We start from the raw sequence: 17,599 nt of genomic DNA, 5'->3' as shown, positions 1-17,599 counted from the left end.
GTCTATGCATCCAATTACACAGCCAAAGTAAATATGTTAGTGGTGGTTGGAAATGTGAATCAGAACCCTAATTCACAAGTGTAATTCAGCGGCTTGGTAATGAAGTGCCGCCTCTCCAATTTAGAAAACGCTTTACTGCCTTTATGAGTGCTCACATTTTTCTTCTGGCTGTCACTTTCCCGTTCGGGCAAGTGCGTAGCCGCTGGCCTCCTTGCAAGTGCTATCTTCCCCTGGTTTGATAACACAAAGCTGTACTTGTATTGCCCATCCAACAGAAGAGAGGCAGTGGCTCAGTTGTGTGAGACTGCAATGCTGATTTCAGCAAGGCTGAAACAGACCTTGAAAATTGTAAATCACAGACATGTTCTTAAGACACCTGGGAATTGCGCATAATGTGATGTAGTAAAACTCTCTGTGACCTTGTGGTATTTCTATTTCAGTCCTTTTTCAGTAACACCCTCCTCTGGAACTCTGGATATTGGCGAGAGCATGCAAATAACCGTGGCTTTCAATCCAATGACTGCCGGAGACCACCAACAGGATCTGTTGCTACACTACGATATTGGTACAATATATGGAAATAATATTTAAAAATATTGTATATGCAATATTTTTATGTTGTTGCGTATTCAAATCATCCTATATTGTACTCTACATTTGCTTGTGCGACTTAAAGGGGAAGACAACTCCCAATTTTTTTTTTTTTTACAATAATATTTTGGATGTTCTTGTTCAAACACAGCATACTGATAAATATAAGTTTAGAAGATGGATAAACAGCAGGTGGATTTTGTCTGTTTAATTCATATTCCACAAACAAAACAGTAATCAAAACCAGTTGCACAGAATATATTATTACTAGGAAAATTTGGGGTTGACTTTCCCTTTAAATCATACATACACTATTTAAAACTTTAACATGTCTTAAAAATATGATCAAAACCCAGCAGAGTAAAGGTGAGGTTCTGCATATTTGTTTACTTCTGTGTCGCTGCTGTTTACCTCTGTTTTTGGTGCTTGTTTCAAGATACGGGACATTCTAGCGTTCCTTTACTCTTTTTGAAGAATAATATAATAAGAATAATAACTAATATTTATGTAGTCTTGGACCGGTTTGATTTGTGATTTCACTCCTCTTCCTCTGCTCAGGTGAAGATGTGCACATCAGCCTCCATGGTTCCTGTAAGGAGTTGAAGCTCAAGCTTATCCCTGAATACCTTCATTTGGAAAAGACTTACATCTCCTTGTCTAACATGCATACGGTGTCACTCACCAATAGTAGTGATACCACTCTTGAGTACTGCTGGACAACATGCCCGATCCATCTCGAAGAAAGCCAGTGAGTATATTGTCAAATACTTTAGAATGAAATTAATTCCATTGTACTTCTGACTTTCCTGCAGTTCTATAAAATTGTTTAATTAAGACAAAGCACACACTAAAAAAAAAAAAAAAGTCTTTCAATCCAGGAAGCATGTCTTCACAGCATTGCTAAATATAAGCTACAGTAAGTCTACTTGTTACTCTCTCTGTGCCTGTTGTTACTCTTTGTGTTGCCTTTCCTTTCTCTCTCGACGGTCTAGGGATTCCTCAATGCTCGAGCACCAGCATCGTGCAGATTCACCTTTGCTTGTTCCCTGCCAGTCTGACCCCACAGCCAATCATCGAACCGGCCTCCTTGCTCTCTCACAAGGATGTATAACATTAGAACCAGCGGTGTGTGTTTGCGACTTCCAGTCCCACTAATTAATTGTTCTTCCATTGTTTTGGACAATTTAAAAATGCGATAAAGATAGGAGTTGCCAAGACAATATATTTTGGTGTGGTTTTCAAATAATGGGAAAACTGTAAAAGCATTTGCTTTCGCATCCAAAAAGATGTAGATGTTTGGAAATCACTCTTGCCAATGCGCCTGTATTTAGATATTATTTTATATTCCAAACGAACCTCATGTAGCTTGACTTATTCACTCAGTTGCACTCATAAACTCTAAAATGCCCTTTTCCCCCTTTTGTTAACATGCCACAGGCGGGAGAAATATGGCCAAATACCACAGCACGTTTCACTGTTGTCTTCAAGCCCGATGAAGCCAGATTATACCGAGAAACCATATATTGTGACGTCACAGGTAAGTGGCTAGAACACACGTGTAGTGTTGAAACAAGCATCAACAATGAAACAACAGCTCATTGTTATTGGTTTACAATAAACAATGGAGCTTGGAATACATTTCTGTTTTGCATAGCTATTTTACTGGACGTTATTTGTACTGCAAAGTCGTCAGTCACTTCGAATTTGACCTCATGGTGATTTTTAAATCTGCTCCTATTTTTGTGATGGATGTAAAGATCCTGAACAGGGCTTAGCATAGTTCGGCGTGAAGATGTGTTCGACACAGTGATGGTAATTTTGCAGGTGAGCGCAGAAAGAGGACTGCGCCATTGTGGGCGTGGTCACACCCGACTTCAGTTGTGGCCAATGAAAATGTCTATTTTCATTCCCTTTGAATGCGGCAGGCTCGTCACAGGTGTCAAACTCAAGGCCCGGGGGGCAGATACGGCCCGGCACATCATTTTATGTGGCCTGCGAAGACAAATTGTGCATAAAGTTCGTGTGTCATTACTAGAATTGCAAATTGTTTTCACTTTTAATCTTTTTTTTTTTAAATATTTGACCAGTCTTTACTCGTCTGATTTGAAAACGAGTTATTTGTCACTTTGTTTTGTGGCTTTTACTGTGTATAATATGAGGTGCTCATACATTTATTTGGGTTGGCAGTCATAATGGCCCTCCGAAAGAAGCTATAACTACAATGCGGCCTGCAAAAAAAATGAGTTTGACACCCCTGCATTAGTGCAACACACACATTTAGACCCACATAGCTATGGCGCCCAGAGGGATGATTTTTTAAAATATTTATTTAGATGCAAACGCATACTTAAGCAGATACGAAAATCTGCAAAAATCTGCTAGCATTTGTGGCTAGCCTGTGTCGTAAACAGAGCATCATGTCTTATTTAATTATTATGTATTATTTATTTTCCTTTGACCCTTTCCTTTGTTACGCTGTACTTTTAGGCAAAAAATCTCGCATCCCTCTGACAGTCAAGGGTGAGGGTTTGGGACCTGCAATGCAGATCAGCTGTAAGCTAATGGATATGAAAAACATATTTATAAGTCACACAGTCTCTTACGAGGTAAGGCTTGCCAAGAAAAATAGTCAGTGCATGCTAATATTGCCACTAAATATCATAATGCGTTTGGATTCCTATAGGTGCAGCTGTCCAACCACGGGCTGATTGATGCCCCTTTTGAGTTCTCAAGCCCTTGCACTCCTTTTGGGAAATTCTTCTCCTTCACTCCCAAGAAAGGTGTTGTTTGCTCTGGGGCTTGCCTGATGGTGAAAGTCACCTTCCAAAGTGACATTTTGGGAACTTTCTCTGAAGGCTTATTGCTATCGGTCAAAGGCCAACCTCTACCACTTATTCTTACATTCAGGTGAATTTGGAATGCTCTCTTACTTAGCTTGAATAATGAAAATGGGTTCAGTATTGGAATAAAAGTACCTTGTATGAAGTACATTAACTCAGATTATCAAAGGTTTTTTTTTTACTATCGTATGGTTCCTTTTTTTTTCATTTTCTGTATTTGGTATTTCTGTTTCAGGGGCTGTGTTATTGGGCCAACTTTTCACTTCAGTGTTTCAGAACTCAATTTTGGAGATGTTGCCTACGGTTCGTAAATCTTTATGTTGAAACATATTGGGCATTTTCTCCCACAATTAGAGTACTAACAATTTTCAGTCATATAACATCAAGTCATGCTTTATTTTGCAAATTTGATATGTTCCTTTTCATATTGATGTTAGTTTATGTTATTTTGCAGGTTTCCCACAAACAGAAATGTGTTCCCTCTTTAACACATCCTTTGTTCCAATGAACTTTACCCTGCGTGTTCTGGGAGACGGAATGGGCTCTCCCAGTGTGACAAGTGACCAGCAAGTGTGTGAGCTGTGTAGGAACAACTGGCAAGGAAGTATTTCTCATGACATCAATGCTATGCCCGTTGAGTTTACCGTCAGTCCTGCTGCGGGTACTTTGCGGGCCATGGCAGACGTTAGCATCAAGGTACAGTGGATTAGTAAAAGTTATATTCAGTTTTTGTACTACCCGTTTTTTCAGTTTTCAGATAATGCACTACTCTCATGTGTCTTCTACCTGTGTCTCATTTGTTCTAGTGTCACTAGTTTTATTTTGTTATTTTGAAAAATGTATGTTTTGTGTTAGAGTGGTGCTCACTCTAACTTATTTGCAAGAACCACACGAGAGACAGTATGCCCTTTGAGCACTTGCAAGTGGAGAAATTGTTCGTCACTGTGCATACAGCGATGTTCGAACAAAGTCTGACTTTGGATTCTTGCAAGAGAGTATTTATTGAGAGAAAACAGGGTGGGGGGTGAGATTGGACAGGTTTGGTGAATCCCTGGCCTCTGGTCAAATCAGAGCAGGGGGTATTTTACGACATTGGGGGAAACAGAACAACTTTGATTGCTTCCTCTGCAGCTGGTCAACCAGTGCAGAGGATGCAACCACTTTATTTGACTGCGTTATGAGAGCAGGAGAAGTTTGGTTAATTATTATAGTCTACATTCCAACATAATCATACGATCAAAATAATCTATCAACCACAACATATTGTATTTTGTTCTCTTTGGTGCTGCTCTCAAAAACTGCATATGTTTCCCCAACATGCAACCTTTTGCCATACCAGAACAGCATTATAGTCTTTAATCATGTATACTACTATCATCCATATGGGGAGATTTTGCAGTTTATGTGCCAGTCATTCTGATATCCTAATTTTAAATCAAATCCATCCATCCATCCATCCATCCATCCATCCATCCATCCATCCATCCATCCATCCATCCATCCATCCATCCATCCATCCATCCATCCATCCATCCATCCATCCATCCATCCATCCATCCATCCATCCATCCATCCATCCATCCATCCATCCATCCATCACAATTTCTTATACTATGTTTTTGCATTTTCTCAACAGGTGTCACTGTGCTCCAACACAGTCAAACATTACAGGTTGGCTCTGGTAGTAGATGTTGAGGGTGTTGGAAAAGAGATCATGGCTCTGCCCATTATTGCAAGGTAAGACATATGTGTGCAAAAACAAACCAAATGTAATTAATAAATAATTTTACACAAAATACAGTACAAGTAGTAGTGGGTGGCATCTGATAACATGTGGCAAAAGCATCTGGTTTACAGTTGATAAAATATTTCTCGATTACTTTGCCTGTCTTGAGAGAAATGTCCCATCTCATGAAAATGATTGGTCATTCCATCCGAGCTGATGCAGAACCAATGCAAAGTATGACTCTCATTACCATGATGGCAAAGAGTCCCCATACAACAAAAGATTTTCAGTTGTGCACTTTATTCAGTTCTGTTTGTGTATATGATGCATGCAGCAGACAAATGGCTCACAATTATCAGACGCTAACCAACCCAATACTTATTCATTAATTGATCATGTGATTGATTAATACTGCCCACATGGCATCCATTGGCATATCTCATAACAATACATTTGACTAGTAAAGGCCAGTATCTCAAAAGATTTTAAGGCCCTCGTATCTCAACAAACCTCTATACAAGAAAATGACAATAAGCCCTTCGTGGTGGTGACAAGGGCTGATGGCACTGCATGTGCTCTCATAATGTTGCAATTGGGAAATGAGGCTCTAAAAACATTTTCTTCATTTTCCCTCTCCTCTGCGTACAGGTGTATTATTCCACATATCATGATAGAGTCTCCAGTGGTGGATTTTCAGAAGTGCTTCCTCAATCACCCGTATGAAAAGAAAGTACACTTAACGAACCAAAGTTCTCTTCCTGTCTGCTATGGGATGCTGGAACAGGTAAAGCAGTTCACTGTAGCTTTAAAAAAAAAAACAAAAAAAAAGTAATAGGATGAGTGGACGTTATGAAATACTGAATAACTAGTTTTTATAGTTTTTAGTTGACAGTGTTTTAGTTTTTTTAGTTTAGTTTTTATACTGGACTTTCTTAATTGTTTTCAAAGCTTCTCTATATACCCATTTCATCGTGGAATTTAATGATAAATTGATGTTTGATGGGATTCATTGTGCTCATCTATAATCATTAATTTCCACTATTTCATATCAGTGTGATGGCTTACACCCATATACAGTAAAGAAACTACATGTACACAATTTAGTTATTATTATTATTATTATTATTATTATTATTATTATTATTATTATTATTCCCCTATGTTTAGGAATATGAGGAGAACCCTTCAGTGATATTTGGAAGTTCTTTATCCAGGGGAGTGATCCCTCCTCACAGCTCAGCAGACCTTCCTGTTTTCCTATTGGTGAAGGATGCTGGAAAGCACCATCACACGCTTTACATTGCTCTGTTTGGCAGCATTCACTCACCACTGGTAAATTTCCGTTATTATATTGTTTCCTTTTAGTTGCCGTCACGTCCTTGTATTGATATAGTGCTTTTCTACTCATCCCCCTGCCTCCTGTTCCCTTTCAGGAGGTTGTCTTGTCATGCACTGGGCGAGGTCCCATAGTTTACCTTCACTGTCCAGGTCAACAACTGGAATTTGGCAAAATACCTGTTCTGACAGATGTTGCTAAATCCCTTCCCCTCTCCAACCACTCACCTATTCCAGCATACTTCACGGCACACATGGTACAAACAACTCAGATTATCTTCTCGATAAGTGCTGTAGTTTGGAAAAAGGAAGGCAATTGAAATACGTGAGCTGAGGTTTTGCTTAGATGCACATTTTCTACATAACTTTACTAGCTCCCAAACTAAAAAAAAACATTGTGTTTGGTTGTGAGATTTATTTTTTTAAAAGATACAAGCAAATGGAAATGACATATCTTGAGGACTAATTTCAATCATCTTGAATGCATTGTCTGACATTCATTTTTCTGAGATTTTACAAAAATATTTCTGAGGTTCTTTTATATACATGTGCAAATCCACCTGGCATTTCAGATCTATATTGCTCAAATTAAAAACTCTTTGACAAGAACATGGAGGAATTCGATTACTAGGTAACTGTTCAGATTTCACCTGTAGCGGTGCCCACCATGTACCATGATGACGCGATTAACTGCATGAAAAGTACTGTTCATGTGTCGACCAATGGAAATGCAAAGCAAAAGGAAATTAATAAGCCTACATCCTATTTCAGTTGTCACCCTGTCAACATCATGGAGGAAAAAAAAAATCTTGATTGATTGTCTCTATTTCCATAGAGCCAAGTAAAGTCCCCTTGGCGTGTTGAACCCAGTGAAGGGGAATTGCCACCACAAGGCCAACTGGATCTTAAGGTTGTGGCTAATCTCAAAGATACACTCTTTTTTCAAGACACGCTAGAGATTTCCATCCAAGGTAGTCAAAATATCATTGTTGCCCTGTCTGCAACGGGCACGGGCACCACAATTGTCAGTGACAAACCCTTATATCCAAATCTGGACCTTGGTATACACTTCAGGTAGTATTCATTCATTAACCTCACCCCAAAAAAATATCACTTAAAAGCATATTGCATATTGTCATACGTTTTTTTTTTTTTTTTAATTTATGTGTGTCCTAAGCCATGGATCGTGCGACTTCCATTTCAAGGTGACCAACTATGGCCAACGAGTACATCGACTTTATTGGAAGACAGAGTGCTCATCTGGACGCACTTTTCTGCCGTCCATCTCAGCTGGAAAATCATGGGGATCACAAATTGAAGACAAACCCGTCTTCAGCATCAGCCCAACACGTATGGAACTTTTTCCCGGTGACTCGGTTGACATGGTGCTGGAAGGATCTTCAAACTTCCCCAAGGTGACATAGCAGAACAGCAGAACAACTATTGTAAAGAACTGATTTTTTTTTTTTGCATGATCACTATTAGGTATAATTTTCTTCATAAAAACTTACACAATCACTACCACACAGGTCAAACAATGTCATATTAAACAAGATACGAGATACAAGTTCATAGCCGATTTGATTGTCTTGATACAAGTGACCCTTGCCTGCCTCCTTAGGTTGTGAGAGAATATCTCGTCTGCTGCGGCATTGTGGGTCTTCAGGGGATCAAGGAGCATATGTTTACTGTGGAGGTGACATGCCATTTTGTGACCCCTATGCTCAGCATGTCCCCCAAGAAGCTGAATTTCTACATAGAGAAGGTTCATGAAAGAATTGTGATCATAATTTCTTTTGAACTTTCTGTCACCATTTCCTAATCTTTATATCCAATTGCATATATATTTCCATCAGCTCCCAGGCGAAGACCTTACCCAACTTTATGAGGAGCTGGTTTTAAAGAATGTGTCATCTCTCTCTCTATCCATGGAGCTCTCTCTTGCTTCTCCTTTCTCCCTGTGCGAGGCTCGAGGAGTCTTTAGTACTGCTAACACAAAAGTATGTCATCACCTTTTTATTTCACTCTCCCCCAATAAAGCAGTTCAAAAATATTTGGATTTTGTTGAAAGGGCTGTGAATATGATTCAAGCCTACAGGAGTCATTTGCAAGTGCAGAAATGTGCAGTACAAGAGTATTGTAAAAAAAAAAAAAGATGATTGACGATGATCTTTTCATTACATCGACATTACATCATGAGATTTCTCTAACGATATAATACTTTTTTTTTTCAGAGCATGACACTAGCTCAAGGGGAAGAAACTCAGTTGTGGATATGTTTTGATCCAACTTGCTTCCATGGTCAGTTGTCACAAGTGGTGGATCAGGTAACATCAAGGTGTTTTTTATATTTCTTTTTGTCGGCAAAATGTTCTTTCGCTATACTATTCTATAGTTAAAATTAAGCCACTGAAATCTGTCCCAAACTTACAAAGTGCACTAAACTAAAACAACTTGTTTTGTAATCTCAAATTATTGACATCTCTTTTGTGTAATGATGACTGCTTATATAGTGATCCATCGTTATTCACGGGAGATGCGTTCCAGAAACACCCGCGAAAAACGAAGCTCCTCGAAGTAGAAATAGTATATGCATTATTTAGAAATTTAAACGCCACTGTGTTGAAATTTCCAACTAGTGTTTCTTGTTAGCTGTTATATGACGGGTTTATTGTAAGTAAGTTAATTAGAACTATGGTTTACCTTGCAAAGTGTCTACCTACAGAATAACCACACCTTTTGAATTACCACACTACACTAACCATGCATAGTGAAACCAAAGTGAGTCATGGTTGCGCATGAATCTCCTATATTCATATACAGCATGTATTTAAACACTGTTCTCTCATCACTTATAAAGTCGTAATGCACCGAGGCTGCAATAGGTGAAGCGCAAAGTGGCGAGGGATTACCATATATATACGTGTGAATAATTAGATGTTCTTTCTTGTCCATTTTTCCAGACCCTCAACATAATCTACATAGGACACCCACAAGAAGACAAGGTGGAAATGCATGCTGAACTTCATTATCCCAACCTCCATTTTTCCTCCACCACAGTGGATTTTGGAAGTGTTCTCAACTCTACAGAAAATCACCAGGAAGTCACAATGACAAACTGTTCCCCATTGCCGGTATTTTACCGCTGGGCCTGTTTGGTGGATCATTCACAGTGTGCCTTCAGGTATATCATTAGCAAAAAAAACTTTATTATGCCTGTGTTTTGCACTTGCTTGCCATTATGTACTTTACTTCTGCTAGTGAATTTAATTAGGTCGGAAGCTCTGAGCATATCTGTTATGGTGCCTTCGGGTAGTTTGATCCCTTTGCTTGTGATTATCTGACCTTGCCTAGATATCTTTCGCCCACACTTATCATAGTGCAATTGGCTTTCCCATGTCATTGCTGTAAATCTTCGTGGGATGAATCAGGGAGTCTATGTCATGCTTGTTCTTGGTATACAGCCAAGAATAATACATATCAACAATATACTATCGTACGTAAACAAATATGTTACTGACAAAACATAAGGCTGGAGCTTTTTGTCTTTGGTAAGTGGCCATGAAAGAATATTCAATTTCTTTCCCTTGTCACTGGCTGAAGACAAAGCATCTCCAGAGAGGAAAGTCAATATTCAGCAACGTCCATGGGCTCTAGACTTATGTCAGCGAGTAGTTGCCGCAATTGGTTGTGGTTCAAGTAATAAAACTGTATTTATGTTTACAATTAAGTCACTTTCACCAAATGCGTTTGAGCCATTGAGTAAGCGCTAGTCTAAGTTTTAACTGTAATTAATTATTTATATTATTGTGAATCCCCTTAAACTAAAGCTGCAGGTCTTTTCATTTTCATATAAAGGGAAAGTAACTACTCTGTCCCAATCTCCACGTGCATTTTTTTTCATTTGCTTCCTTATGGATTTTTTTGGGTATATTCATGTATTTCTATTATTTTTGTCTAGAGTCTAGAAAACCATTAAATTGACCTTGCTTATTAATATTACATTATGATACTTCTCCCTCAAAAGGTCTTCTGAAACCTCTAGAGCTGCTCTCACTGACGAAGGTATTATACCAGACCAGGACATCCCGCAATGCTCTGTGTGTGTGCAAGAGGTACGCTTCATCATGCAACCTAACAAGAGTTATGAAAACCTCTTTGTGCAGTGCATGATAGATTGTTATAGAGTTTTCTCCATCCATCCATATTCATGTTACAGTGGTAAACTTGAGTCTGTTTCAGCTGACTGGATCCGTTGCACCGAACTGATGTTGATACTCTTTCTGTAGATTTTTGATGTCTTGCCAATGCATGGACATCTGAAACCTGGCGAGCAGCAGTTGGTCACGTTCATCTTTCACGGCCAGGACTTCGTTAGCCGAGAGGTGATCGCACAGTGCCAAGTAGAGCATGGACCAATATATGACATTAGACTCAGAGGGGAAGCATCGGAGATCAGCTTCAGTCTGGACTCGACTACTGTTGACTTTGGTCTGCAGGTATGACTGTCTTCACTATACAGCCCATATCATAAACGGTGTGTTGTTCAGGCCCACAACCGCTAGCTGTTATTCCTGTGATTCAATGCATAAACGTGTGCATTCAGCTGACATTCGTGCCATTAGCAACAAAGAAATATAGTCATTTTGTTTTGTAAATGTATTTTGTGATCCTTGTAAATTTAAAAAAAAGTTGTAATTTAAGAAGCACACTTTTGGTTTGTATTCCAGCGTTTTGATCAAATTGGGGAGTCAACCGTGATTCTGAGGAATACCGGAAAGGTGGGCTTTAAATTCAGTATTGAAAAAGTTCAAAGGGAGAAGACCACAGTGGAACAGAAGGAGCCAGATGCAATGCTGGAAACTGAGGATGATCAGAACGAGGAGATCCGACCTGGTCAACCACTGATCATCCCACCTACAGTGAGCTGAAGTTGAGACCATGAACATCAGTCATTTAATGTACAGGGTAGTTCTTTTTTCAACTTAATCTTTTGTGTGGCAGGGTTACATTGAGGCTGGCTCAAAATATCATTTACGCGTGCTCTACCTCCCTGGCATTCCTGAAGTCTTTGAAAGGCAGTTTCAGGTGGTTGTGGCTCACTTGCCACCACAGGTCATCTCAATCACTGGCGAGGGAGTGTTCCCAAAGATCTCCCTGAATTTACCTCGAAGCCTGGGTAAATGAAAGGCAAAACTCTCACGTGAACGTATTATTGTACAGTGAGATCAATGATTGACAATTCTAAATGGAACTCTGAAGACATTTTTTCTCATCCTGTTATTTCTTTACAGCGAAGGAGGGCTACAGTGATCTGCTTGACCACGCCACAAAAGTAGTCAAAATGGAGGATACCTGTTCACTTCCTGTTAGTCCACAAAATAATTTTTACTGATATTAAGCTTTCAAAACTTTTATTATTGTAAGAGGTCATGAAGTTCAATTATTTCAATTTAGTTATATTAAAGGGAGTGGAGCAAATGAATTGAATAGCTTTATTGTATATGCTGTATGAATATTATGTATACTTTGAAGCCCTTTTCACACTGCACTTGCTTAGTGTTAAAGAAGTCACGTGGTAAAGCGAAATTACCAGCATGCCCATATTTGAATTGCTGACATAGCAGAAAGTAAAGACAAAGATCTTGCAACTGGTAAGACAAGATGTACTGTTGCAAAAAATCCCTGACTTTGCTCATTTTAAGACAAAGGAGCAGGACACAAGCATCAGAGAAAATGCTACGTGCAAACCGAAAGCGTGCTCAGCATTCCCAGCAGTGCATCTCTATATCTTGTTAGTCCAGTTCGCGTGGGCAGGCCCGGTTGCATGACCGGAGCGTTTGAAGCATTTGAAGTTCCTGCTTCGCCAATTCTGCCCGTGAACGTTTGACCACATTGCGTCATTGACAGCTAATCAAGAACCTACTTAGTACGTCACATGCATTTGCAGGAACACCCGGACATAGCCCAATAAAGTAAAAAAAAACTAACACGCACATATTCAATCTATATTATAGATTATATAATATAGTATATTACTGTATATTGTAATAACTGACTTTGAAACCATTTGTCTTTTAGTATGAAGAGGTGCTTCTTTTGGAGATTGAGAAAATGCTGGTCACAGAAAATGCTTTGGCGGTGAGCAAGAGCCTTATGGAGCAGCGGAACTCACAAGGTTCTACCAAAAAATGGAGTAAACTCAGCAAGTATGTATTATTAAAAAAAGAGTCAGATTTCATCCCAAAATCCAGATTAAGCATTGAGACCTGCAGTGTGAACCAATCCATAGTGAGCCTCCCCTCAAAGATATAGAAAGTGTTTTCTTCTTAAAAGACATTATGGATGTTACATATGCAAATTGCATATTTTAATTATTTGTAAGCGATTATATTTTGATTACTGGTCTTCAAATCGTTTGGTGTGGCACAGTTGTCAGTTAATGCCAATACAGTCTGAGTGTTTAAAACATCTGTCTCACAGTTCTGAGGTTCCAATCCAGCCTCCGGAGCATCCTGTGTGGAGTTTGTTCTCCCTGTTATGTTCTCCCTGTGCCTGCCTGGCTTTTCTCCATGTTCTCCAGCTTCCTCCCATAATCCAAAGAAATAAATTTAGCTTTACAGAAAACAAAATTTGTCCTTAGGTGCGAATGTGATGATGAACTTTTTTTTTTCTTTAACGGTATATGCCTTGCAATTGGCTCACTGAATGGACAAATACCAGAAGTTCAGGCTCAAGTATTAAACTGGGCAATCAAGTAAATCTTTTCCCATCGGTCTATCTCAGCAAATGTATTTCTAAGCAAGATATTGTGAACTTTGTTGTCTTGTAATGCAACAGAGTGGCTAATTTATAAATGTACATGTGCATCAATGCCATCTCCTTCCCATTCCGCCAGGTTCCTCCTCCCAGAGTATGTTCTGGATTTTGGTTATGTTGTTCCGAGCCAAGTACTAAAACAAACTGTTAAGATCACCAATAATGGACCGCTACCAGTCTCCTTCCATGCAAACTCCAAAGTCATTGCAGGTAATCCATTTGCAGATGTTTAATGTTATTTTTAATACTTTGAGATAATATTTGATATTTGTAAGTTATCATAAAGAAACGTATCATGGGAACTATATTAGCTGCATCCTGCTTTTTAACAATGTTCTAAAATAGTTAAAAGGTGCTGTCCTGCCTTTCCCTATTAGGGCTATATGCTATTACAATGTTGTGATTATGTGTTTGGTCCTTCAAGGTTTCAAGGTAGAATTTGGTAGCATAAGGAACCTTTCCTGTGGTGAGAAAGAAACTTTCAACGTTGAATTTGATCCCCAAAAAGGCAACCTATCATTGGGGATCAGAAGTGCTATCATTCCAATTCAGGTACTCGTCACTTGAGCGGAGTCATCTGTTCCCATGATTTTCATTTAGAGGGTGCATCTTATGGCAATTTAATTATTTGATTGCTTGCTTCCACATATAAGACTTTCATTTAATTTTTGTAAAAGAAAATTGCAGGATAACATCTTTCTCAGTGCCAAGTATGAATTGAATGTTTAGATTTACAGGGTATTTTATTTTGGATTACAGGTCATAGGTGGTCCATCAGTGCAAGTGCATCTTTGTGCGGTGGTGACTGTGCCATCAATCTCTGTTTCCTCAGAAACACTGCAGTTTGACGTTGTGCGGTGTGGATTATGTCAGGTAATATAGTGTCATAAAAGAACAAGTTATAAGGCAACATGTTTCTAAATAACATGTATACTCATATTTATTATTGCATGTCATTATTTGTACAACGTGACATAAGAATAGCATGTAGCAAACATTGAGTGCACAAACAAGTCGAGTCATTCCCTAAAACGGTCTTATGTTCCATTAGATTCAGACAATGCAGATATTTAATTATGAATCTGTGCCCTGCCAATGGAGCATCGTGGAAGATGTGAAGCCTGTAAAGGTACTCAACAATACAAGCTATTGTCAGTTTCAATTACACGTTAATAACATGTCACATTAGGGTGAAACCTACCCCTGTTCTACTTTTCTTCCAGGTCGATAAATTCCTGCCCCTCCATCAGCGCAGTAAATACCTGCAGCAGCACCGGCCACCACCTGTGATGTTCGAGATGACTCCTTCCTCAGGCATGCTCACCCCTGGCGAGCATGTCAACGTGCAGGTCAAATTCAGTCCTACCGAAGGGGTAAACATATTCACCTTGTAGAAATAATACAAATATAATACAGCAATGTTTGTGAAGTGATGACAAGCACATTGACTTACAATGAACTGATTTCTTCACAGTGTCTTTACAAGAGGCATTTAATAATAACTGTAACGGAGGGAACTCAGCCGGTGGTCGTTACAGCCCTGGGGCAGGGCGATGACCCACAACTGGTGTTTTGTCCTCCAGAATTAACCATGGGCCCTAGTCTGCCATTTAATATGGAGATTGAAGCAGAAGTCATTGTTAAAAACCCTTGCTCTTACCCCATTGAGTTCTACTCCCTCGAGTTTGACACACAGTACCTGAAGGAAGAAAAGGTAGAGCTTTTTTGCAAACAATTTTTAAATCTATTTCTAATCATACAATCCCATATGTAATTATTGTTATCATTGTATTTTTAATTCCTGTACCCCATTACATTACTCTATAAAGGTCCTCAGTTTACTGGATGGATATGATGCAAACGATGTGCTGCTGCTGCCTCCAAGAAATGCCGGAGAGAGTCTTCCTGTAGAACTTATGGACTTCTACAAAGATCACTGCTTTCGGCTCAAAGGTTATGATTGTGTGAAGCATTATCATCAATGTGCATCTGTCAGAAATGATGAAATTCAGAGGTGCTAACGTAGAAATTCAATGACCTATAATATATCTTTTTTACTCCAGATAAACACGTAACTGGAACAAGTCTGCCAAAACGAAGAGGCGGCAAAAGGGGTGAAAGACGAAGAACTGAACTGAGTGGGTGTGACTGATTAATCGTTGCAAATGCATTAAAGTAACTTTGGTATATGTCAAAATTTTTTATTCTGTTATTTTAACACTCATATGTGTACTTCAGTCATTTCAGATATCATGAAAGCAGAAGCTACTGGGAGTCTGGGAACACTAGAGATAAACCCTCTGTCTAATGCAATTGCCCGCTATATGGGTGTTGACCTATCACCCAAAGGTCTAGCTGCTCTGAACTGCAGAGGCATTGCTATTATTATATACGGAGCCCCACTGACAGGTAACCAAGTAAAGAATTTTTTAATGATTACATAAGCCTTTCTGCAACAAATGGAAGCAAAAATTGCTGGAGGCACAAAAACAAATAAAAACAGAATACAATCATTTCAACCAATATTGAATTGAATACACTTTGAGGTAAGAGATTTAATAACTAATATTTTTTTTCAATAATCATTTTGAATTTAATTTGATGGCTTCAATGGAATATGTTTATCGCTGTACCTGTTTCCTTTTTAATAACCCTGATGAATCATTTGGGAACTGAGGATAGTAATTGTTGGAAATTGGAGTGGAGTGAAATTCTTTCCCAATTTTGTTTTATGTACAATTTCAGTTGCTCAGTCTATTTTAATGTTGTCATATACACACACGCACACACGCACAATGTCAACTGAGATAGGCTCAATAGAAACAGTTTGTTTAAATACTATTTATACACTGTTCAAACAAATCCATGGAGGGCATAATCGCAGTGTCGGTGTACCTCACATATTTCATAACAATAATTGTCACACATGTAGAAGAAGACGTTAGCCACTGATGTCTAGTAAATCAAAATACTATTGCTAATTCCGTAAGTGACACGATGTGCAGCATCCAGCCGGTCAGCTATAAATCAGCCTATAAACTAGTATAGTAATTTTTTGACTGACATCATAATATGATGACGGTTCGACCACTACGGTCTTAAGCAATTTTTAAGGCCCTTTTTTTATTTTGTGTTATGTTACTTCATTGTACATGCACATCATTGGGGGAGAATTAAGATTAAAAACTTTCGTTTTTCTGTTCATCCATTCTTTCAGTTCAAAGCAACAAAGCAGCTTTCCTGGCAAATCACTATGGAGGGGCTTGTCTAAGTATGGATGCTGTGCTTGCCGATTCACTTTTGCACGGGACTTCCCTCGTTAGCCTGGCTGGAAGACAGTTGTTTAGCCGTGCTGCTGCTGAATATGCTCAGAGGTTGGAAGAGGCTGGTATGCACAATACTCTTTGCAATGAGGATCCAGTGCTGTACCTTTCTGGTGTCTTCCTTGCTAAATAAATACTGACACGGCAGGACTGAATTTAGCTGCGCCTTTATTCTTTTTTTCTCAACAGTCAACACGGACCCTCACGCTCCCTCCTTTTTGTCTTTTCCATCCACTCCTATGAAAAGGGCATAGCAGAGCAATTCACTAGCAAAATATAAACAGTATAAAAAACATGCACATCATTACAGCGTGTTAGGAAAATAATATTTACTACAAAACAATTTATAATCCATAAGTTAATATACAATAATCGAAATACCATTTGGCTACTAAATCACGCATTAGATATTAGGACAAGAAATGGGTCAAGTGCAAAATTCTTGGATTAATTTGACAAAGGAATTTTAGGTATGTGTGATGAAAACTACAATATTTATAACTGGACAAAATGTCTCTTTGAAAATTTATTTTAGGAAACTATATCATAAAATGTGTATTAGCTTTTATGAATTATTTATAAGAGGTATAGGTTTCTCTCATAATTGGTTATTTGTGCCAACCTGTCTTTTTTCTTCCAGCTCTTTTATCTGCAAACATCGGCTCAAGATCAGAGTCCCCCACTGAAGTAACAGATACATTGGCAAGCTCAGTTGCCTCAGAAACTCATTCAAAACCCTCTGAAAGCATCAGCAGTGACTTAAAATCGCAAAAAGAATCTGGAGGCACAGGCAGCCAGGTAAATGTTCTCGTCTTAAACAAGTGTATTTCAGTATGTATGTATATGTATGTAATTTCTTGGTCCAGAAATGGATCTTTCTTTCTTCTAAAATGTCTAACATGTACTGGGTATTCATCTCTAAACTGGCATTGAAAATCTTTTTACCATTTTAGAAAACGTGTCAA

The 17,599-nt window shown here is 38.7% G+C and overlaps 1 protein-coding gene across 2 annotated transcripts in view; it reads left to right on the top strand.

Moving 5' to 3' along the window:
- The window catches only part of hydin (HYDIN axonemal central pair apparatus protein), a 44,306-nt gene that overhangs the window by 3,892 nt on the left and 22,815 nt on the right, over positions 1-17,599 (top strand). For both annotated transcript variants that reach the window (XM_088379408.1, XM_088379407.1), the window contains exons 6-40: positions 441-565; positions 1,150-1,339; positions 1,584-1,716; positions 2,029-2,128; positions 3,079-3,197; positions 3,275-3,498; positions 3,667-3,734; positions 3,886-4,127; positions 5,068-5,168; positions 5,806-5,941; positions 6,325-6,489; positions 6,591-6,749; positions 7,328-7,566; positions 7,670-7,907; positions 8,114-8,257; positions 8,349-8,492; positions 8,727-8,819; positions 9,456-9,676; positions 10,520-10,607; positions 10,782-10,991; positions 11,223-11,414; positions 11,497-11,671; positions 11,787-11,860; positions 12,574-12,701; positions 13,391-13,521; positions 13,736-13,863; positions 14,071-14,184; positions 14,363-14,440; positions 14,535-14,684; positions 14,786-15,025; positions 15,141-15,264; positions 15,375-15,449; positions 15,550-15,720; positions 16,529-16,699; positions 17,275-17,432. In XM_088379408.1, the coding sequence (XP_088235534.1) occupies positions 441-565; positions 1,150-1,339; positions 1,584-1,716; positions 2,029-2,128; positions 3,079-3,197; positions 3,275-3,498; positions 3,667-3,734; positions 3,886-4,127; positions 5,068-5,168; positions 5,806-5,941; positions 6,325-6,489; positions 6,591-6,749; positions 7,328-7,566; positions 7,670-7,907; positions 8,114-8,257; positions 8,349-8,492; positions 8,727-8,819; positions 9,456-9,676; positions 10,520-10,607; positions 10,782-10,991; positions 11,223-11,414; positions 11,497-11,671; positions 11,787-11,860; positions 12,574-12,701; positions 13,391-13,521; positions 13,736-13,863; positions 14,071-14,184; positions 14,363-14,440; positions 14,535-14,684; positions 14,786-15,025; positions 15,141-15,264; positions 15,375-15,449; positions 15,550-15,720; positions 16,529-16,699; positions 17,275-17,432 (5,248 nt within the window). The remainder of the gene's footprint in view (positions 1-440; positions 566-1,149; positions 1,340-1,583; positions 1,717-2,028; positions 2,129-3,078; positions 3,198-3,274; positions 3,499-3,666; positions 3,735-3,885; positions 4,128-5,067; positions 5,169-5,805; positions 5,942-6,324; positions 6,490-6,590; positions 6,750-7,327; positions 7,567-7,669; positions 7,908-8,113; positions 8,258-8,348; positions 8,493-8,726; positions 8,820-9,455; positions 9,677-10,519; positions 10,608-10,781; positions 10,992-11,222; positions 11,415-11,496; positions 11,672-11,786; positions 11,861-12,573; positions 12,702-13,390; positions 13,522-13,735; positions 13,864-14,070; positions 14,185-14,362; positions 14,441-14,534; positions 14,685-14,785; positions 15,026-15,140; positions 15,265-15,374; positions 15,450-15,549; positions 15,721-16,528; positions 16,700-17,274; positions 17,433-17,599) is intronic.

The sequence above is a fragment of the Syngnathus floridae genome, chromosome 6, assembly GCF_059516105.1.
Source record: "Syngnathus floridae isolate MCC-2025c chromosome 6, RoL_Sflo_1.0, whole genome shotgun sequence".
Classification (NCBI taxonomy): Eukaryota; Metazoa; Chordata; class Actinopteri; order Syngnathiformes; family Syngnathidae; genus Syngnathus; species Syngnathus floridae.
Note: the sequence above shows the minus strand (reverse complement) of the source record. Positions and strands in the feature narration are given on the sequence as shown.